The sequence below is a fragment of the Schistocerca serialis genome, chromosome 3, assembly GCF_023864345.2.
Source record: "Schistocerca serialis cubense isolate TAMUIC-IGC-003099 chromosome 3, iqSchSeri2.2, whole genome shotgun sequence".
NCBI classification, from domain to species: Eukaryota; Metazoa; Arthropoda; class Insecta; order Orthoptera; family Acrididae; genus Schistocerca; species Schistocerca serialis.
Genome location: NC_064640.1, coordinates 258153471 through 258173816, shown reverse-complemented (window position 1 = coordinate 258173816; position 20346 = coordinate 258153471). Strand labels below are relative to the sequence as shown.

Here is a 20346-nt window from a genome sequence, read left to right as displayed (position 1 = left end):
TCTCTTTTAATAAAGTGGAACTGGCATTACTTGAATGTATTAAGAGGTATAATCATTGTGTATCAGTTCAGGTAGAACCACCAGTGACCAGCAGTACCATCTGTTGATGTCTTCTTTGGCCCTAGGGCATTTGATACCTGATGTGTGGTGCAGTGGTGTATTGTGACAGTTGCACAGAGTAGTGTAGTTCAAATTGTCCAAATAGGATCTGACAGGGATTTTGAGAAGTCAGATCTTTTAGCCAGTATCGATGGCACATGCACATTGCACTGTGATGGTGATGTTCCAAATCAAGAGCAATAACAATTTTTCAAGAGTGCTGCAAACCAGGTCAAAAGACTTGTCAGTGGCAGAATAGTGTGGTGCAGCAGAGGATGCAGTGATTCACTGAGTCCAACAGTCACCATAGTGGAACACTCCTCATGTAACTAGATTAACACTAGTTTATAAACAAAATAAAAAAGTGCTTTCTCTGTACAGTAATAAAATAAGAAAATGTGTTCTAAGGTAATCTTGCATCATTTTGTATTGACATAAATTAAGATAAGAAATGGAGTGTAAGTAATTTTTGTCATTTTCCTGTTCTCACAGACTTTTGTTTCATTGCCAATGTCTGGATCTTAATTTTTTGTGTAAAACTGTTTTTCATCTCTTGAAAATATTAGAAATTATAAAATTGTGGTACGTAGGAATAGTAGATTTAGTGTTTTTTATATTCAGTTTATTATGTGAAATAATTTTATTCAGATGAAAGCACGAAGCACGAAGACCATTCAGTGTCTCACAGTAATAAAGTATTCTGAGGCTATAACAAAAGTGGAATATGCAACAAGGAAAGATATTCTTGAGAAGGAAGCATTAAATGTAAGTCCTGTATGATTATAACTAGAGATATATTATATTTCTTGTGTTATTCCATTAAGACTTGTATTCTCTGACTAAAATTTTCAGATAATGGAAAGAGCTGTGGTAAAGCCAGATTTGAAAGATGATCATGTTAATGTGTGGAAACAGTTATGGAGCACTGGTGTCACAATAAGTCAGTCAAAGCACACACAAGCAATTAATGGAGACAAAATTAATGCAACATTCTATTATGTTCTATCTCATGTTGCATCACCATATCATGAAGATGGAACTTCAAAGGAAAAGAAAGCTGAACTGATGAACAGTTTGTTTTATGCAGAAGGATGTTTTGGTGGTCATCACACATTGTAATTATGTTTTATGTATTCTTTCTGTTTGGAGCTGACCTTTTTGTATTTTTATGTACTCAGTTCCTTGGAACTTTTTTTTCCTGTGCTAAAAATCGCCCTGGACTCTTTTTAGATTACTGTTTGATGTAACTAATTCTCTTTCATTGTATGGAAGCACTAAAAATAAGTATTAACAAGTACAGGTTTACTGACAGTTGTACAAGGTGATTATAATTAAAGTTCCAGTTTCAAAATGCTGTAAAAAAGAACTTCTCAGAATGATGTCAAATTTGAATGGCATTAAAAATTTGATTAAAATTTTACCCCGGAATGGTACAGAAAGTAGCAGAAACAAAAGACACTGGATACATGGCTTTTACTGTGCATCTGAAGCCCATGGTGTGACTGTCTCAATACAGAATCGTGTGGTGCTGATAAAGCTCTCTTACAAGAATAGTAACTGCACACTTGTTGCTCTGCAGAAGTTCTGGACACTCAGGGGTATGAAAATAGGCATTGATTTGATGTCTGCCAAGGGTCTAGAGAAAATTATTATATGAAATTTAAAAAGACAGGTTCTTTTGCAGTGTAATGTGGCAGAGGGAGGAAAACAACTGAGCCAACATACGTAGAAGATGTGACCACAGCATTGCAGGAAGGATCAAGTGGTGGTGTGTAAACATATAGTGCACGGGGAATTGCCCAAACTGTGAACATGTCTGTGAGCATGGTGCATAAAATTTTATGAAACATCCTGCATTGCTATCCATACAAAATTATCCATGGTCAGGAGTTGCTTTGAGCTGTGTAATTTGCCCTAGAATTTCTTGTTCACATGGAAGTGGACAATGAATGACCATGGAATATTTTATGGACAGACAAAGCCCATTTCCCTCTCCAAAGTAATGTCAATATACAGAATTGCAGAATATGGGCAATGCAAAATTCACATGCACTTCAGCCAGTACCACTTCATTCTGCAAAGGTAACTGTGTGGTACAGATTAACAGCATCGTATATCTTAGGGCCATTTTTGAGGAGGTGAGTCCCGTGGGTTCTGTTATGTGTGCTGTCATTGGTAAATGCTATGAGAGACTTCTGCACACCATTTCAAACCATTCCACAGCTTGAATGTGTGGGTAGGTTCATTTTCATGGAAGATGACACTCCTCCGCACATTGCACAGCTGGTGAAGCAGCTGCTGCAGAGACACTTTGGAAATGCTAGAATTATCTGCCATCATTTCCCTACAGCCTGGCCATCCAGTTCACCTGCTTTTAATCCTTATGACATGGCTGTGAGGTTATCTGGAAGATACTGTGTTCAGTGCTCTTATTACAAACGTATTTGAATTGAAGGCATACATTGCGTAACACATGCTGAGTATGAGCCCTGAGATACACCAGTCTGCTGTGGAGCATGCTGTTTCTCAATTTCAACTTGGGGTAGAAAACAGTGGACCGCATATTGAACACATATTGCGCCAATTAAACATAGATTTCATGGTTGGTTTTTACATAGTTTTTGGCCTCAGGTCAATTAAAAACATATTTCATTATTGCTCTTTATGCAGCTTTTGGCCTCAAAACAATTAAAAGCTAATGTCATTGTTGCTTTATATGCAGTTTTTGCCTCCAGGAGAATTAAAAACTAGTTTTTCCCATCAGATGTGGTACGACCTCACCATGATGGATGGGCTTACCTAACTAACAGTGCGACAAGTGTTGAATGCCAAACTCGTTTGTTCATGCACATTGCACAGTACAATTGGTGTGATATTGCGATTCATCTGCCATTTGTAGCTGAACCCATTTACATTATGATGCTTACAGCACCATCTAGTGGTAAAATTTCCATTCCGCCCCTCCCATAGTGTTGTTTCCTTCCTTGATAGTATTCCATTCAAATCTGACATCATTCTGACCAGTTGTTTCCTTTGTACAGTGTTATGAAAAGCGAAGCATCCTGTATACAGTGTACTTCTGAGTACAGAAGAGTACAGTAGAATATGACAAGGTTGATGACTGACAGTGGGAAATTTACAAAATGATGGCAGCGTTGTTGGAAAGATTTATAGTGAACAAAGAATAAAATGTTTAAAATGTTGAGGAACATCTATGAGTAAACCCAGAGAATACGTAGATTTCACCAATGTTGTGGCCCACAAATTGTCATAAGGGGCAAACAGGTACGAAATTAAAGTTGGCATATTCATGGACAATCATTATAACACACCAGAGAATGAATGACAAACAAGTTAGACAAATCCACACGAGGCCAGTCCCTTGGTCAAGTTTGGTGGATAAGGAACATACTGAGTATGGAACCTTTGCCTTTTGCAGGTAAATGCTCTACCGACTGCACTATCAAGACACAACTCATGACCCGCCCTTACTGGTTTACTTTCACCAGTACCTCTCTCCTACTTTTCAAACTTCACAGTAGTTGCCTTGCATATCATATGAGACTAGCACTCATGGAAGAACAAATGTTGCGGACAAGTGGCTGAGCCACAGCTTAGGAGGTTGGTTCCAGAGTGACTTACTTTTTTCTACTGCATAATGTGGGCTGGTTTGAAACTTCCGGGCAGATGAAAACTTTGTGACAGACCAGGACTCAAACGTGGAATGTTTGCTTTTCACAGACACATACTCTACCAACTGAACTCTCGAGACACGACTCAACCTGTCCTGAGAGTTTTACTTCTGCCAGTACTTATTTCTTAATTTCCAAATGTCAGCACATGCTGTACTGTAGAGTTAATATTCACTCTGGAAACAATCCTCTGGGCTGTGACTAAGCCATTCCTTCACAATATCCATTTTTCCAGGGTTTTTATTCCTGTGAGGTATGCAAGATACGCTCTGTGAATTTTGGAAAGTAGAAAAGAGTACTGGTGCAAGCAAATCTGTGGGGACAGGTTGTAAGTTCTGCCTGGTCAGCTCAGGCAGTAGAACATTTGTCCACAATAGGCAAAGGTTACGGGTTTGAGTCCCAGTCTGGCATTCAGTTTTAATTGACCAGGTAGTTTCAGATGAGTACACCTTCACTCTGGAAAAGAGCATACCAAGTGCTGGTGGCCAAAGTTGGCCGTGCTTCTGGCCGCTGTGGAGCTGATGTGTCACTGCTTGATGCTGAACATGCTCTCTCAAGATGAGGTATGGTGAGTTCTAATTCCGAAACAGTGTTGACAGTGTGTATCTTATGCTGCCATGTGCTTACCCCATTTGGGAAACTAGGTCAGAGGTATTGGGTCATTTGTGCAGTTGGTCTCCCCACTGATGGCTCCAACTGGAGGTTGTGTCAGTGACTGCATGTACTGGCAGCTTTCGAAAACTTAAGTCATAGCAGCTGTCATTAGGTACGTTCACATGGTCTTTTCTTTCCAATTTTTTTTTCACTGTATGTATCTAGCCAGTCTTCACTGACTCAGTTGACTTCATTGTTCTGTCACTTTTTCTGGGTTGAACGTGAGCTCTTCGCCTATCGACAGTGGAGCCTCTGTGACCATAAGAACTGGTTTCAGGCAGAGGCACTGTGTTGGTTTTAGATGCTTTGGTGGCATCAGAACAGTGTTGCATTTGATGTAAGGAGACAAGTACAATGGCCCGGGACTGTATGCCATAAGCACTTCTGTATCATATGGGCCCAATGGATGCTCGAAGTGTGGATGTGCCATTGTGGATGGCACCTGTGGTGTGATTGCACTGTGTGAAGAGGAACCCAAAAGCATCGGGGTGTTGGATTGCAGAGGTAACACTGCATGGATAGACCCTGCTGTAGGATGATCAAAGCAACAGTGGTTGTGAGTATGGATGCTGTGGTTGCATACAAACATAGCCCATTGTTGGAGACTGTGAGTGTTCTTCTCTGAGAACCATGAATGAGACCCAGAAATAAATGTTTGTGGTTCATGGGCAGGTGGAATTTATTTTTATATAGGTATATGTGCAACATTTTGATGGCATAGATTGTAATTAAGGTTTCTTTTCTGATTTGGAAATGGTGCTTTTGGGAGGACATCAACATTTTGGAGACAAAATTGATTGGCAGCTTGAACTTGTCAAAGTTTCAATGAGCTATCACTGCTTTCACACCATACTGTGAGGCATCTGTTGCAAGCACTAATTGATTCCCAGTTATGTAAGTCACTAGGAGCGGGAATTACCTCAGTGGATTTTTTAGCTGGTTGATCACTTTGTCACATTATGATATCCTTTGAAAACCAACACACCTCTGTTAGGGCCTGTTTAAGAGATAAAGTATGTCTATAATCTAAGAAATAAATTTACAAGAAAAATTACTTTCCTTAAAAAGCATTGCAGTTCTTTTAAATTGCTGGAGTTTGGTGGGTTATCTATGGAAGTGAGATGTTATTTTATAGGTTTGTGCCCTGTTTAGGAAGGAAATGGCCCAAATATCAATATTATTAGAATAAGAACTAAAATTGTTTTAAGTTCAAAAAATTTAAGAATATGTTACAAAAGCTTTGACAGAGGTCATCCAATACTTTGAACAGAATTGCATTTTGTACGATAGTAATAACAACCTTCACTACTGTACCAAAAGGCATGAGCTCATTGGGATCAAATACAGATTTGAGAAGTAGAATTATTTACAACAAATGATGTGACAGAGCGATTTGCTTGTGGATTCCTTTTTAATTCAATAGTGTACTAATTGGAATCAGTTAGTTATTATATGTAAGTAAGGGACTACATGCCAGAAACCTTGGTGGAGAAACCAGAAGACTTTTAAAGTTTTACCATTACAAGAGCTACTGATTAATCTGTGTTTACTTAGAGGTACATTGGTAGCTGTTGTTTGTGCAGTATAATATAGAACATTCTGTGTGTAAGATTTTCCAATTAGGTCTAGTTGACGCATTGTTCATGTCCTTGTGACTATCTTCCATGTCTGCAGCTGATTGATTGCCCCTGCTGTTACAAACTAGAGCCATATGTCTTTCTTTATTACAATATTATGCAAATGAAGTATGTTGATACAGCAATAACTTCTCTCATGCATTTCGAAGCAATGTGGACAAAGTAGTAAGCTGTGATTGTACCCCCTGCATGTCAACATGGAACAGTCAGAGTTAGAGACCATTGCTGAAAATTATGATGACCAAGGTCAGCGCAGAAAATTGTAGATGGAATTGGTACTGAATGTGTGTACTGCAGAGAAATTGATCATGCTGCAGCTGCTACCTCTGATATATTCTTGAATTTTTAATTTCCTGCCCATGGTACTCAAATACTACAGTTTTAGTGCTTCACGAGAAACACTGAGCAAGATGGTGCAGTGGTTAGTGCATTGGAGTTGCTTTCATTAGGATGACAACGGCCACCCAGATTTATTTTTTCCATGATTTCCCTAAATTGCTCCAGGCATGGCCAATTTCCTTCCCCATCCTTCTCCTGCCTTCCTTCCTTCTTTCCTTCCTTCCTTCCTTCACGAGAAACTTACAAATCTGAAGCAAAATGAACAAGGACCTCTTACATAAAGGACCATTAATTGGAATATGTTAAAGTGGTATTTGTTAGATTAGATTGGTGATGTATGTCTTATAACTGTCTTGGTTTCTTCTGCTTCAGGTGAAATTCAAAGCTGGTTGCAATTACATGGCTTTTCTTTCAATAGTATGGTCAGAATAGATCACCAGTTTCATCAAAAGTTAATGTTAAGAAGCTGCTGGAATTTCCCTGTTACTGAAAGAGTTCTTTTATTGCTAAATACCTTCCTGTTTCATATAATTCATGAATATATCATCTTCACCATTTAACTGTCAGGATATAGTGTATATTGAACAACACAAATTACTGTGGTCAAGACTAGAAAGAATAACCATACATGAATCCAGAAAAGAGCATGATTTCTCACTAACACGGAACACAACCTGGTAGTAGAGCGTAGTGAAACTGGTACACAACAGAAGTTGATGTATAAATGGGCAGTCTGTATAACAAGAAATGAAATTGAACTAGGTCAGCACACAGACACATGTGGTCAGGTTTTTTGTCACTTCCCTTGGTAACAGGACATCCAAAACTGACCATTTCAAGAGCTGCAGCAGAGTGGAACTAGTGTCTCTTGATTTCACATGCATCAAAAGACTAAATTTGAAAAACAGAGAAGTTAGAAGTTGCATAGAAGCCAGTCAACAAATTAAGAAATAAAGGAGAGAAAGACTGGAAGTAAAACTAGATGTAACTGTTCTTTTTTGCATATGATGGTTTTTATCTCAAAGGTGGTGTCTCATATTGTGTGGTTATTTCTTGCTGACTCAGCTTTGGAAAATGTCAAATAATTTAACTTGTCATTTATTGGAGAAAATTTATCTTAAGAGAACTAGTCAGTTAGTGTGAAAATGTCAGGAAAGTCTACAGTAAAAAGACATATTGAGTGGACACATTTGAATAATATCTTACTGAGATGTATTAGTTAAAATTTTGTGATCACTTTCAAATTCGATACCATTAAACTTCAGTTTCCCTGTGGAATTTGACCAGGTACTAATTGTTTCAAATGTTTACAGTAAAAATATTGTATTGTCATTGGAATATTTGTGTGTGTGTTTGGGGGGGGGGGGGGGGGCGGGGGGGGGGGGGGAGGGTGTTAATATCATTTGAAGGCATTACAATTTGGCATCAGTGTTTGAATAATTATGATGATTGTAATGTGTTAGAAACCTGTGATCTTGCATGCAATACCTTTGCTTCTCTGTCTTTCGCTCCAGATATGTTAGGAATCCTGCTTTTCTCAAATTATCTCGCAATAAAGCAACTACTCACTGTTATTGAACATCAATAAATTTGTAACATTACAACAAGTCTTCCTTTCTTTCTTTTTCTATTTCTTTTCCTACCTTTAGTTTCAAAGAGTGCAGTATTTATGTCAGTGTAATAGTTAGGTAAGTGCACAATAATAACTGTTTTAGGCAAGCGAACAACCTATGGCAAGGCCTTTCGTCTATAGAAGAAGTGAACACAGCAGTATCTTATTGGTTACTTACACTTGAAAAACAGGTAGGAAATTTTATTTATAATATTTTTCCATTGTGTCTACATACATTTTTTTCATAATAGTGGTAGCCATAGTGAATTGTACACTTTCCCATTTTTCATCTTGTTCTCTCTTTATCTATTATCCTAGTCATTACTCTACTGATTGTGTCTTTAATTCTACATTTTAATGTAAGTAACCCACCTTCAAGAAAGAATGTGTCACAAGCATCAGTAATTTTTAGTTACATTGCTAGCTTTTAAATTATTCATTAATAATTAAAATCTCTAAATCACTGAAAATTTTGGTCTATTCTTTATACCTGCTACTAATAACTGTTAAGATGTAGAGGCTCCTGAAGGCAGCCCAATGTGAACTTGTGACCAGTGAATAAAAACAGTTGTGCTACAACTTCATTCGATTTGTAGGCAGTAATTTACTAGCAGAGATACATAAAAGTAGCCCCTGTACCTGATTTTTTACTTGTTCGTAGCTGACTGTATTATGAGCCTCTGTTGGAACTGAGTACAAGTTTGTGTTTTGACTGTTTCCTGTAACGTGTTTAATTTATTTACTTGTCTGTACATGCAACAGCTAAGCTCCCATCTTCCTCTTAACAATTACAGTGTTCCCTAGAAGTTCTGTAGGGGAGGACAGAATCTCATAAAGTAGAAAATAAATTAAAAAAGAAGAAAAATAAAATAAATATATTTGGAAAAAAGTACTCATAATCATATATTGTAGATTGGAGCAGTAGATCTGTATTTGCACTTTTGTGCCTTACACTTTTGTGCCTTGACATCTTTCAGAGCATCCAAGGAGCTGTGCTTTCAAAGACTTCCTTAACACTTTTGCGCCATTCTTTATTGGTTTTGTTCTGACAAGTCCACATGGGACTTGATTATCCCCCATAATGTGTTGTCTGGTGGTAAAATCTGTGCTTGATAGTGGCCGTTTCAATGGGGCTAGAGATGTTGCTAAGCCATGCCCAATCTGGTAACCTTGAAATTGGTTGTCAAGGTACGCACACACCTGAATAGTAAAGTTACTGGAGCTCCAGCCACCTGCAAGCACATGTGATCCACAATTTCCTTGTTTTCAAGATGATGTATTAATCATGTTTGCAACAGGTCCAAATAAGAATTTACATTCATATACCCTTCAAGAAATATGGTTCACACGTTATGGTAACAGTTCGGCCCACACTATAATGTGAAGCACGGCCCTTTTACTTTCTTGCACATAATGGGGAATTTTTCTTATATCAGAAAACCACATTTTTCCCATGTGAATTGTGATGTATGGTACATTCTTTAAAATAATACTCTTGAGTCTGAAACAGCAGTTAGAAATTGTACCAACAAAGCACAGCAGACTGCAACTCACTGCTTCATGTCATTGTCAGATAACTGATTCCCAAACATCAGTCAAAATACTTTCATTCTCAGATATCTGTAACATGGTCAAGCATTGTTGATTGTGGTACTTGATGTTCAGCTCCTCATTTGTGAATATATGTCATTGGAGATTGCACAACTGATTGAGCAAAAGCAGCACATGTTTCTTCTTTCATTGTCTTATCTCCACTACATGGTCTGTCTTTAACATTGCCTAATAGAAATGTGTGTTTCTCCCAATGAAGCAGGCCATCTCTAAACATCCTCATTATGTTTGTCATTGCTTGCTCTGTCTGTGGATAGTCATGCACTCACACACATGCCCCAATTGTTCCTCAACTGTGTAACTATGTTTGCCCACATCATCTATGGTTTCACAAACGGTGCTTTACATCGTCATCAATACAGAGATACCAGTAGAACAACTATTTATTTCTCCAATTATACAAAGTCAGGAAGGGGTATGGGGACTCCTTGAACAGCCTGAAGAAATGGTAGGTGTGGTTATTGTCACAGGAACTTGATGGGCAAGTTGACTGCTGTCCATATACAGCTAGAAACTGGTTTGGCATCTGTGACAGGGTTGATGGGGCCTCTGCAGGTTGCTCCTCTGCAGGTTGCTCCATTGGTGGAATGACAGGCTAGTATCATATAGTTGCAAATGTACCATGGATCATCACAATTTCTCCTAATGCCACAGTGAACCCAAATCTGGCACCAAATAGTCACTTAATATTGGACAGGGGTTGTGCCCAGATCTTGAGCTACTCCATGGAAAAGTCGTATGTGGCAAATAGCAAATAGATTTGAGGCATTGTCTTTTGCCAATAAATAGGCAGAGCTAGAGCTCATTGCTTCTGCTGTGGTTTTTACTTCAGTATCCACAGAAAACCACTGAGGGGGAAAAATGAGGCACTAGTTGTAGGCAGTTTTAACTCTAGGTGGATGTTGCCCTGTCTTAGGGAAATAGCAACACAAGAGGACATCAGTGCAGTGGGATCTCGATATGGATTGCAGGAGTAATTGCATACCGTGTGGAAGATTTCGCCCTGGAACCAATTGAAAGCAGCAATTACAAACAGCTGCAATGTTGCTGTTGTAGCTACTGACAATGTCTATCATGTGGAATAGGAGACCATTCTCAGTACTTTATGGTGATTGGTGGATATAGTGAAGACAGTTAGCCTCACTTGTGTCGTCTCAGACCCTTTGCTGATTTGTAGGACTATTTGGGGTCATCTTATCTGGAACTGAGTGGAGTGTCTAAACCAGACAATGTCTGATATAGAGATTGGAAATATCAAAATAGTAGTTGTAATCTGCTAGTATTGATGGGAAAGTCCCAGGACTTGTCTTCTCCAAGAAAGCAGCTTCGCTCACACAATATTAAGAACTATAGGTAGAATGTTGAAGTACCAGGGGTAGTACTTAAGCTTTTGTTATCACCTCAAAAATAAATAAATAAATAAAGTTACGTAATTAATATTTTGTTTGTTTGCAGGTAAATGTCTGCAATCCTGGTACACTTTGAAATCCCCTCACTGTAGTACCGTAGCATGCCACTAGAGGAACTAAAATAAAGTGGTACAGTCCATTGATAAAGTGGAGTATTGTGCAGTAATTCATTTCTGCATTTGAAAGGGAACAATGCTGCAACAGTCCATGCTGATATAATGGAAATGTATTGCAATAATGTGCCATCATATGACAGTGGGTGGCATAGATGCTTACTGTGTAGTCAGACAGATGACAAAGAACACAGTGACAGACTATCCCTCTGTGAAGAATTAGGAATCATAAGAGAAGAGGAGGCTCTGGTGCTCAAAGACCAGCAGGTCACAATTGAGGTATAGTGAAAAAACATAAAAATCAGTCATGGAGCACTTTTCAACATCCTTCATGACATTTTGAATTTCACCACTTGCTGGGTTCTGAAACACCATCAAACTGAGGCAGCAGTGGAAATGTGGCAGCCATGTCAGGTGAAACGAGATGAATTTTAGCCACCATGAACACGTACTTGATGTATCATGATGACTCAAGGCAAGGGAACAAAGCATACAGTGGAAACATCTGAATTCGCAATTGCCAAAAAAGGTGAAAGACTCAACCATCATCGGGCAAGGTGACGCTGAATGTTTTTTGGTGCTAGCATTTGGAGTTCTTAACAGACAGGCATGACAGCTAAAATCAAAGAAATTCATAGATGCAACTCTAGGATGGCAACAGGTTGATGTAACTCATATGAAAGTGTAACAGAGATGATCAGGGAACTTAAATGGGAATCTTTGGAGGAGAAGTGACATTGTTCTAGCAAAATTCTATTAGGTTAATTTAAAGAGCCAGGATTTGTTGAAGACTGAGAGAAAATTCTGCTGCCTCCATTGTGTGTATGCTGTAGGAATCATGAAAGGAAAGTTAATAGAGATTTGAACACATACTGAAGCATGGTTCCCTTGTTCCATATGTGAATGGAAAAAGGGTTGATGTTGATAGAAAGTATTCTTCACTTTGCACTCTACAGTGCCTTAATGAGTGTATATGTAGATGTAGGTCCTTACTGTTGAGGAATATGGTCATGAAACAATAGCAAAAAGAGTGACTAGAAGCAACGACTAGAAGCAACAGCACATTTAAGCAACCACCCACCCTTACTGAGCACACTTCCAGTCATTCAGAAAGAAGTTGCTCTAGTTAGTCAGCAGCAGCTAATCGCTTAGGAAAGAATAGGTTGCTCTAGTTAGTCACCAGCTGTAATAAGTCTGATAAAATGGATACCTTATGAACTATGAGCAGTTCTTTATCTTTGATACCATGAAACAAATCCCTTCTACTGCAGGCACTTTGCTTGCCATACTTTGAGAGCTAGTAGTATGGACCCAAAGAAGAGGGGGAAAAAAGGTCCAGTAAACATGGGATCTAAAGTGAATACCTTAAGAACTATGAGCACTTGTTCATCTTTGCTATTGATAGACACCTCTTTCCTACTGAACAAGTGCTCATAGCTCTTATGTGACTATATTAGTTACAGAGATATCTGTATCAACTTCACTTTCTCTATGGAACTAGAGTAATTTCTGCTGCTAGTATTGAAGTTCCAAAAGAGACAAATTCATTAACATTTCATTCTTCAAAATCCGATTACTAGTTTCTGAGTAGTTACAGTGGTTAGAACTTAGGATTTATCTGTCTTGAAATTGAAACTGATTGCATTCTTATGCAAAAGTGTGTTATTTCATACCTAAATAAGTAAATATGTCATATCAGGTAAGGAGGAAACAGTGTGTTGCACTACTGGGAAACACTTCTTTACAGTGAATGCAGGAGCAACATGAATAGAACAGTTGAATTGTATCCACAAAGGTTTTGTGACAGTTGATGTCCAACAGTAATGACAGTTCGGTGCATGTGCAAAAAATTGGTGTTGGATGGGATGGAAATACTCTACAGAAGGCAAGGAGCAACCTTCAGTGATCAGAGCAAACAAAATAAACATTGTGGCAGCTATTGCTCATAATCTACTTGTCATCTCCAGAGAAACTGTGAGTGCCAATGGAATAAGTCAACATACTGTTGTTTGCGTGTAAAGTGCAAACATTTTCCATCCATATGATGCGTCGCTTCACCAGCAGATTAACCAGCAGAATTGTAGAACATGCATGACATTCTGTCACTCGGTTCTGATAAGACATCAGGACAATAGGTTCCTTTTCTTCAAAGAATTCTCTTTATTGATGGAGCTACCTTCATGAATCATGGAAAGCTGAATTTAAGATATTGCATTATTAGCCTGCTGAGAATCTGGAGTGGCTGAGGCAGTTTCAACATCAAAGGCAGTGAATGTTCGGTGTGGGATTATTTCAAACTATGTGATTGGTGCTTACATCATCAAAGCAACCTTAACAGCTTAAATGGAAGGCACAACTTCTTACTGAAATGCTGCCAGCTCTCTTAAAGGAAGTACCGCTTGAAATATGCAAATGTTCGTGGTACAAGCACAATGGGTGCCTTCCTCACAACTCACTTGAGGCTAGGAAGGTACTCATCCACCTCTTTCCTGGTCATTTGATAGGACATGAAGGCTTTATCAGTTGACCTGCATGTGCACTTGATTTGATACCACTTAACTTTTTTTCTCTGGTGTAAATTCAGAGATGAAGTCTATGCACAAGTTCTGATGATGCAGTAGAATTTAAAACAATGTGTTGTTGCAGTACGTGCAGTGGTATTTTGAGAATCTGTTCAGTTTATCCAGAAGTCCTTGCACCAGTGACTGCAAACATGTATTGGTGTGGACGTTGGGCATTTCAAACACTTAATTTATAACCACATTTTGTAATTTCATTTTTGATTCTGTTGCTAATGTAATTTTTATTGCGAGTACGTATCTCGAGATTAATCCCATGATGTAAAGTTATTATTTAACAATCTTTATACTGAATTCTGAATGCCTTGCTTATAAATTCATTCATTTTTTGACGTGCAAATTTCTGGCAGAAACAAGAGCAGAACTGTTATTACAATTAACTGGTGAGCCATCCTTTGATGCCATATCCATTGCCTTCCAGTTGGTGTGTCAGACCAATCACATGTAGCCAAATCTGGTTAGTTTTAGTCTTAAATCAAAGTTTTCTGTGCTATTCCACTTTTGTAAGTAGTGCATCAAGCTGGAACGTCCCATCAGCCTGGTGAGACAGTCGCATATAGCAACACAGACATCCACATAAGACAGTAACTGGTTTCATTGTTAAAAAATGATAAATCGTATGTTCTTAACATTGTAATTTCTCCAAAGCTCTAATTGGATTTTGTTGAAGGAAATGCTGTTGAATTCATCTCTTTTGGAACTATGATACTAGCAGCAGCAAATACTGCAGTTCCACTGATAAAGTAAAGTTGATACTAATACCTCTATTTAGTGAAGACTTTTTCAAAATTCATTTATTTGAAAACAGAATTATGATATGAAACTTCTTGGCAGATTAAAACTATGTGCCGGACCGAGACAAACTCAGGTCCCGAGTTTGAGTCTCGGTCCGGCACATGGTATTAATCTGCCAGGAAGTTTCATATCAGTGCACACTCCACTGCAGAGTGAAAATTTCATTCTAGAATTATGATGTCTTGTCCAGATACTGAACCCTGAGACACACATTGCTTGATGATGTACTTTCATATAGAATTTCAGTAACGAAACTGAGTTGCTTGTCTGTGTACATCATACTGACCTGCTGAGGAACAGTACAATCCATTTGTTTGCCAGTCCTGTTAAATTTTTATGAGGAATATTTTATGATTAACTGTGTCAGAAGCTCTTGGTGGCTCAACAAGCAAACCAACAGGACAGAATGTCCCCATTGTTATGCCCCTTGTACTGCCTGTTGCTGTGCTTAACACACAGAGTGTGTGTGTGTGTGTGTGTGTGTGTGTGTGTGTGTGTGTGTGTGTGATAGTAACAGCATGACTAGTCCTTTCACCACCACCGTATTACAGATGCAACAAATTACATTGCAAGTGCTACAGTCTGTGGATATACCCCGAGATAGGCACATCTAATTCAGTCTCAGTATTGCCAGCTATTAATTCTCATTACAGATAGACACTAGTGCAGCAGAATCTCATTTCAACAGCAGGCTACTGGCAGTTGATATCGATACCATGTTTGCAACCTATCACTGTTTTCGTAGTGTACGGGTAATCGTGTTTTGGCTTACACAGACAAGGCATACTTATTGAGGGGAACACAGTGATAATTATGTGTTTAAATACTTTTATTGCATTTCACAGCCTCAGATCACACACAAGAACAGTTTCAGTATCTTAGGAAGTCATAATTAACATGTTTTGTTTAAAAGCAGGGAAAAGGAGCATAGTGAAATATGAGGAAACTAAATTAAAAATCAAACTAAAATCTATACACCACTCCATGCACTTGAATCCATTACATTGCAGCTTCTCAACTGAACAGGCCAAGGAATGTGCTCTGTGGTTTGATTGTTATAACGGAAAGCTACAATTAAGTATGTAATAGTAGTTGGTAACACATAAATCTCAAATGTGAGATTAAAAATACTGTACTTGCTGGTGTAGGTAAGATACACACAAATAAGAACAGATGACACCTACTTGAAGGTGCAGCCCGTAAGTAGTGAACTGGTAGATAGTTACAAGTATCCACAAAACAGCCTGATTGAAACAACTGTTGAATTGAGCTACTATTACACAAGTGTGAGCTGGCATTAGAAAGAACTGTAGGAAAGGAAAAGGGCAAGAAACAGGGAGAAGAGACATCATAACAGATTAGAAAATATTTTGAAAAGGATTTGTTATGGAATTGTTTTATTCATTTAACAAATGCTGTAGATCTTTACTTGCATTTTTAAAAGTGTAAGGTTTTTCAGTTGTATCCAGAAGATAATCTTTAGGGACATAATGATGGATATCAATATGTTGATCTTTGAGTCCTCTGGAGTTTGAAGAAAGTGACTTCTTCCATCTGGATTGGTGGCTGCATCCACAGATGAGCACTGTGTCCTGTAGCCAGAAGAGAAGCATCTTGCACCCCAGGGGACAGTTGATGGCCCTGTGGGTAAATAAGGTAGAATGCTATTCCTGGCTGCTGTTTATGTAGGGTATCTCAGCTGATCCGTACTGTTAATGAGTGTTGTGCCGAAAGTACTCAAGAAGATTGGGAGTTCTGCATCACAGTTCATCTCTTGTAAAATTTTTGCCATCTGCACCTTTAATGTTTAGATATATCATTCAGCTATACCATTTAATGGCTTGAATGAAGCCAAGAGTAGTTGTCTGAGCTGACTGTGAAGTCACTGTTGGAAATTATGAGTTATGATAAATCTTCTGTGGTAACAATGTACACTTTTTTTTGCTTCTGTTGATGTAGGTATCATCTGCATTTTGTAGGGGAATGTCATACATGAAGCAGCTGTAGGCTACAGATGTAAGAGGGCATGCTGAAAAGAAATGCTTCTGAATTTTGTATGTGAAAACTCTTAAAGCTTTTTAAGTAAAAGAAATGTTTACATATTTGCAGTGTTCTGCCATAAGAGGGCTCTGAATTGTAGCGTCTAACTTGATGGTATGTACCATAACTGTGTCGATGTGTGAGGAACAGCTTACCATAATCATGTTTTGAATTCAAAGAGTTTGTCCACACATGGAGAACCCTCTCCTACAGCATGACAATGCATGGCCACACATGAGTGCTGCAACATTTGTGACAACCTGCCACCTTGGGTTCACTGTCATTGATCATTTTCCATACAGTCCCAACTTGGCCCCATCTGATTCGCATCTATTTCCAGAACTTACAGAACACCTTCAAGGACTTCACTCTGATAGTGTTGAAGTGGTGCAAGCAGAGGTGAGGTTGGGGCTCTGTCAAAAAAGTCAAACACTCTACAGTGATTGTATCGACAAACTGCTCACGTCGGGGGAATGTGTTTGTCCTTGTCTTATGCTTCATGTTTTACACAAGAATATATTCCCCAGTCATCATTATAGTTCAATGCAATTACTGTACTAGTATAATGAAACCCTCATAACACCATTGCAAATATTATGTACAAATTTAACATTTACTTTTAATGACATTTAATTTTAAGAGATACACATATCACCTAAAGATGATCTTGTGATCATAACCACTGTTAGAACAAAACTCTTATTTAGCAACTCTGATGGAGAAATAAGAATTAATTTAATTACTCAGCAGCTTTGGAGCACAAGATGCATAACCCCTTCAGCGTCTGTTAAAGTTACGGGGAACCAAGAAACATACTGTTAGTGTATTGTTTTGTTCTCAATCCAACACAGATGCCTTGCTATGACCAGTCATAAATTATCTTGGGCTTCAGTGGTCATATGTTTGCCACATTCCATGCAAATGTGCTATGCTGTCCATTTTCCAAACAATTGAAAAGTGACACAAAGAATTTCATCATGATATAACCTTGCAATTCTGCTGTAATGAAACAGTGTGTCACAAAAAGGTGTGCAATTAATTATAGTAGAACAAAATTTCTTACTTGGGTAGCAATTTATAGGGACTACATTGTAAAACAGTTTGTGGAAATTTGCATGACTGGCAGTTTAATGACCCAAGACTCTAGATTCCAATTACGCAGCACATGGAAGCAGGGCCCAGAGTCAGGTTGGTGTCCTGGAAAACTGGGAAAACTTTGGGAATTTTTTTGTTCCAAAAAACTCAAGGAATTTTTTGTTCTAGAAACCGTACAGAACTTACGAATATTTGTCTAAAAACCCTAGAAAAGGCATGATACCCCGTTTGCTTTTGAGCAGAGGCATTTGCTTGCCTTCTGCTCAATTCAGTGCAGTGCCACACTTTCCATTCACCTTTGGCTCAGTGCTGCATGCTCACCCGCCAGTGGTGTTTCAGTATCTCCCAGTCTTTTCCCTCGCTTGGTCCAAAACAACAGCCATGCTGTGCTAAACCAATCTGTGGAAAGTTGTGTGGCTTGTTGACATGGAACAGCTTGCACACCTGTCACTGCAGCGTGGTCGTACTTCCCTGATGTTTTGTTGAGCCATGGTTTTGTGCGTTTGTGATGTGATGTGACTAGAAAAGAGCTGCGAAGAGTATATGGCATGGTTTACATTTACCTCTGTTCAAATGTTGTTTACTAACACAATTTGATGACAAAGACATGTTCTTTGTAGGGGAGTTAGCGACCTATTCGAATCCATTTATTTTGGATAAGGGATACTAGAGTGTGATAGGTTTGCATACCATAGGTTTGTTTTGTATGTATACTGAAAAATTACTGTTGTAGATACCAACAGCTATTAACCTGATTGTTGTCATGTATGAATAAGACTGATCATAGAGCTTTAGTGGTAGGCACATGGCCGAGCGGTTATAGGCACTACAGTCTGGAACCGCGAGACCGCTACGGTCGCAGGTTCAAATCCTGCCTCAGGCATGGATGTGTGTGATGTCCTTAGGTTAGTTAGGTTTAAGTAGTTTTAAGTTCTAGGGGACTGATGACCTCAGAATTTAAGTCCCATAGTGCTCAGAGCCATTTGAACCATTTGGTAGGCACAAAAATAGTGTCATTAGAACACAACAACAAGCATGCAGACTGTCCGCATGCTGTGGTTGGTTGAGTTGGCATTGAGCTTAGTGCTGCAACATATGTGGCCATAGGGTAGTGGAGACTCTAGGAGGAGAAGGAGGAGAAAGAGAAAGAGGAAAAATGTGGGGCAACAGGGGGGACCCTTCATGTCATTTCTTTCCTCACTGGCTAATGTTCCTGATGCTGCTGTAGGTCTTAGTGACCATAATCTTCCTTCAGCTACCTGCACAGAAGGAAGATATTATTGCCTTCAGGGAGGGATGTAGTTGAATGGATGATGCGGAGGTTACTCATCGGCAAGAAAGTAGTCCAGGTCATGAGATTTTGTTTAGTCACTTCCTGTCTTCATGAACCATATTCCCATATTGCTTAGGAGTGACCCAGTGTAATGCATATATTAATTCAGGATTCACTTGAAGAATGGGAAGTGTGAGTTCAACCTTTAGTGGACCCAAACTTTGGGGGGTAGCAGAGCACCTGTCTGAAAAATTCAGTGTTTGGTGCATGCTCTGTAAAATGAACATCTTCCTTGGTAATTAGGCAAGTAGGCCTTCTCCAGTCATGCAAGGGGAAGGAGCACACTGAGCTTCAGAGTACTAAGAAGGTGATAGTGCCTATATCCTTGCTAAGCACTGCAAATAAGACTGATCATAGAGCTTTAGTGGTAGGCACATGGCCGAGCGGTTATAGGCACTACAGTCTGGAACCGCGAGACCGCTACGGTCGCAGGTTCAAATCCTGCCTCAGGCGTGGATGTGTGTGATGTCCTTAGGTTAGTTAGGTTTAAGTAGTTTTAAGTTCTAGGGGACTGATGACCTCAGAATTTAAGTCCCATAGTGCTCAGAGCCATTTGAACCATTTGGTAGGCACAAAAATAGTGTCATTAGAACACAACAACAAGCATGCAGACTGTCCGCATGCTGTGGTTGGTTGAGTTGGCATTGAGCTTAGTGCTGCAACATATGTGGCCATAGGGTAGTGGAGACTCTAGGAGGAGGAGGAGGAGAAAGAGAAAGAGGAAAAGGAAAAATGTGGGGCAACAGGGTGGACCCTTCATGTCATTTCTTTCCTCACTGGCTAATGTTCCTGATGCTGCTGTAGGTCTTAGTGACCATAATCTTCCTTCAGCTACCTGCACAGAAGGAAGATATTATTGCCTTCAGGGAGGGATGTAGTTGAATGGATGATGCGGAGGTTACTCATCGGCAAGAAAGTAGTCCAGGTTGATGCTACTGTATCAGACCTTAGCCCCTGCAGTGCTGCCAGTCACTGCTGGATGTACTCAACCAATCATCAGTTACATTGATCAAAAGGACAATCCTGATGGTGACCTCGACATAATAAGTGCACTGGAAAATAAATTTGCAAATTTCAATGAGAAAAGTTGTATTTATAATTAATCTGTGTGTGCTTTTAGTCTTATGAAATGCAGGCTGGACGTGCATCACATAGTCATAATGTCTCAACAGCTAGCTCCTTTCCTGTGGCGATTACATCAGTCACCTACTGCAGGAACTTTTAGACGAAGGCCGAAAATGCTAGATTATGCAAGAGGGTTGCCATGATGAAGGCAGAGATTGTTTATGTCTTTTGACTGCTGTGACACACCAATCTTCTCAGGACAGTGACAGCCTT

At 39.1% G+C, this 20346-nt stretch overlaps 1 protein-coding gene across 2 annotated transcripts in view; it reads left to right on the top strand.

Moving 5' to 3' along the window:
- The window catches only part of LOC126470027 (uncharacterized protein KIAA2013 homolog), a 159306-nt gene that overhangs the window by 93843 nt on the left and 45117 nt on the right, over positions 1-20346 (top strand). For both annotated transcript variants that reach the window (XM_050097513.1, XM_050097514.1), the window contains exons 6-8: positions 748-864; positions 952-1214; positions 8137-8224. In XM_050097513.1, coding sequence (XP_049953470.1) covers positions 748-864; positions 952-1214; positions 8137-8224 — 468 coding nt within the window. The remainder of the gene's footprint in view (positions 1-747; positions 865-951; positions 1215-8136; positions 8225-20346) is intronic.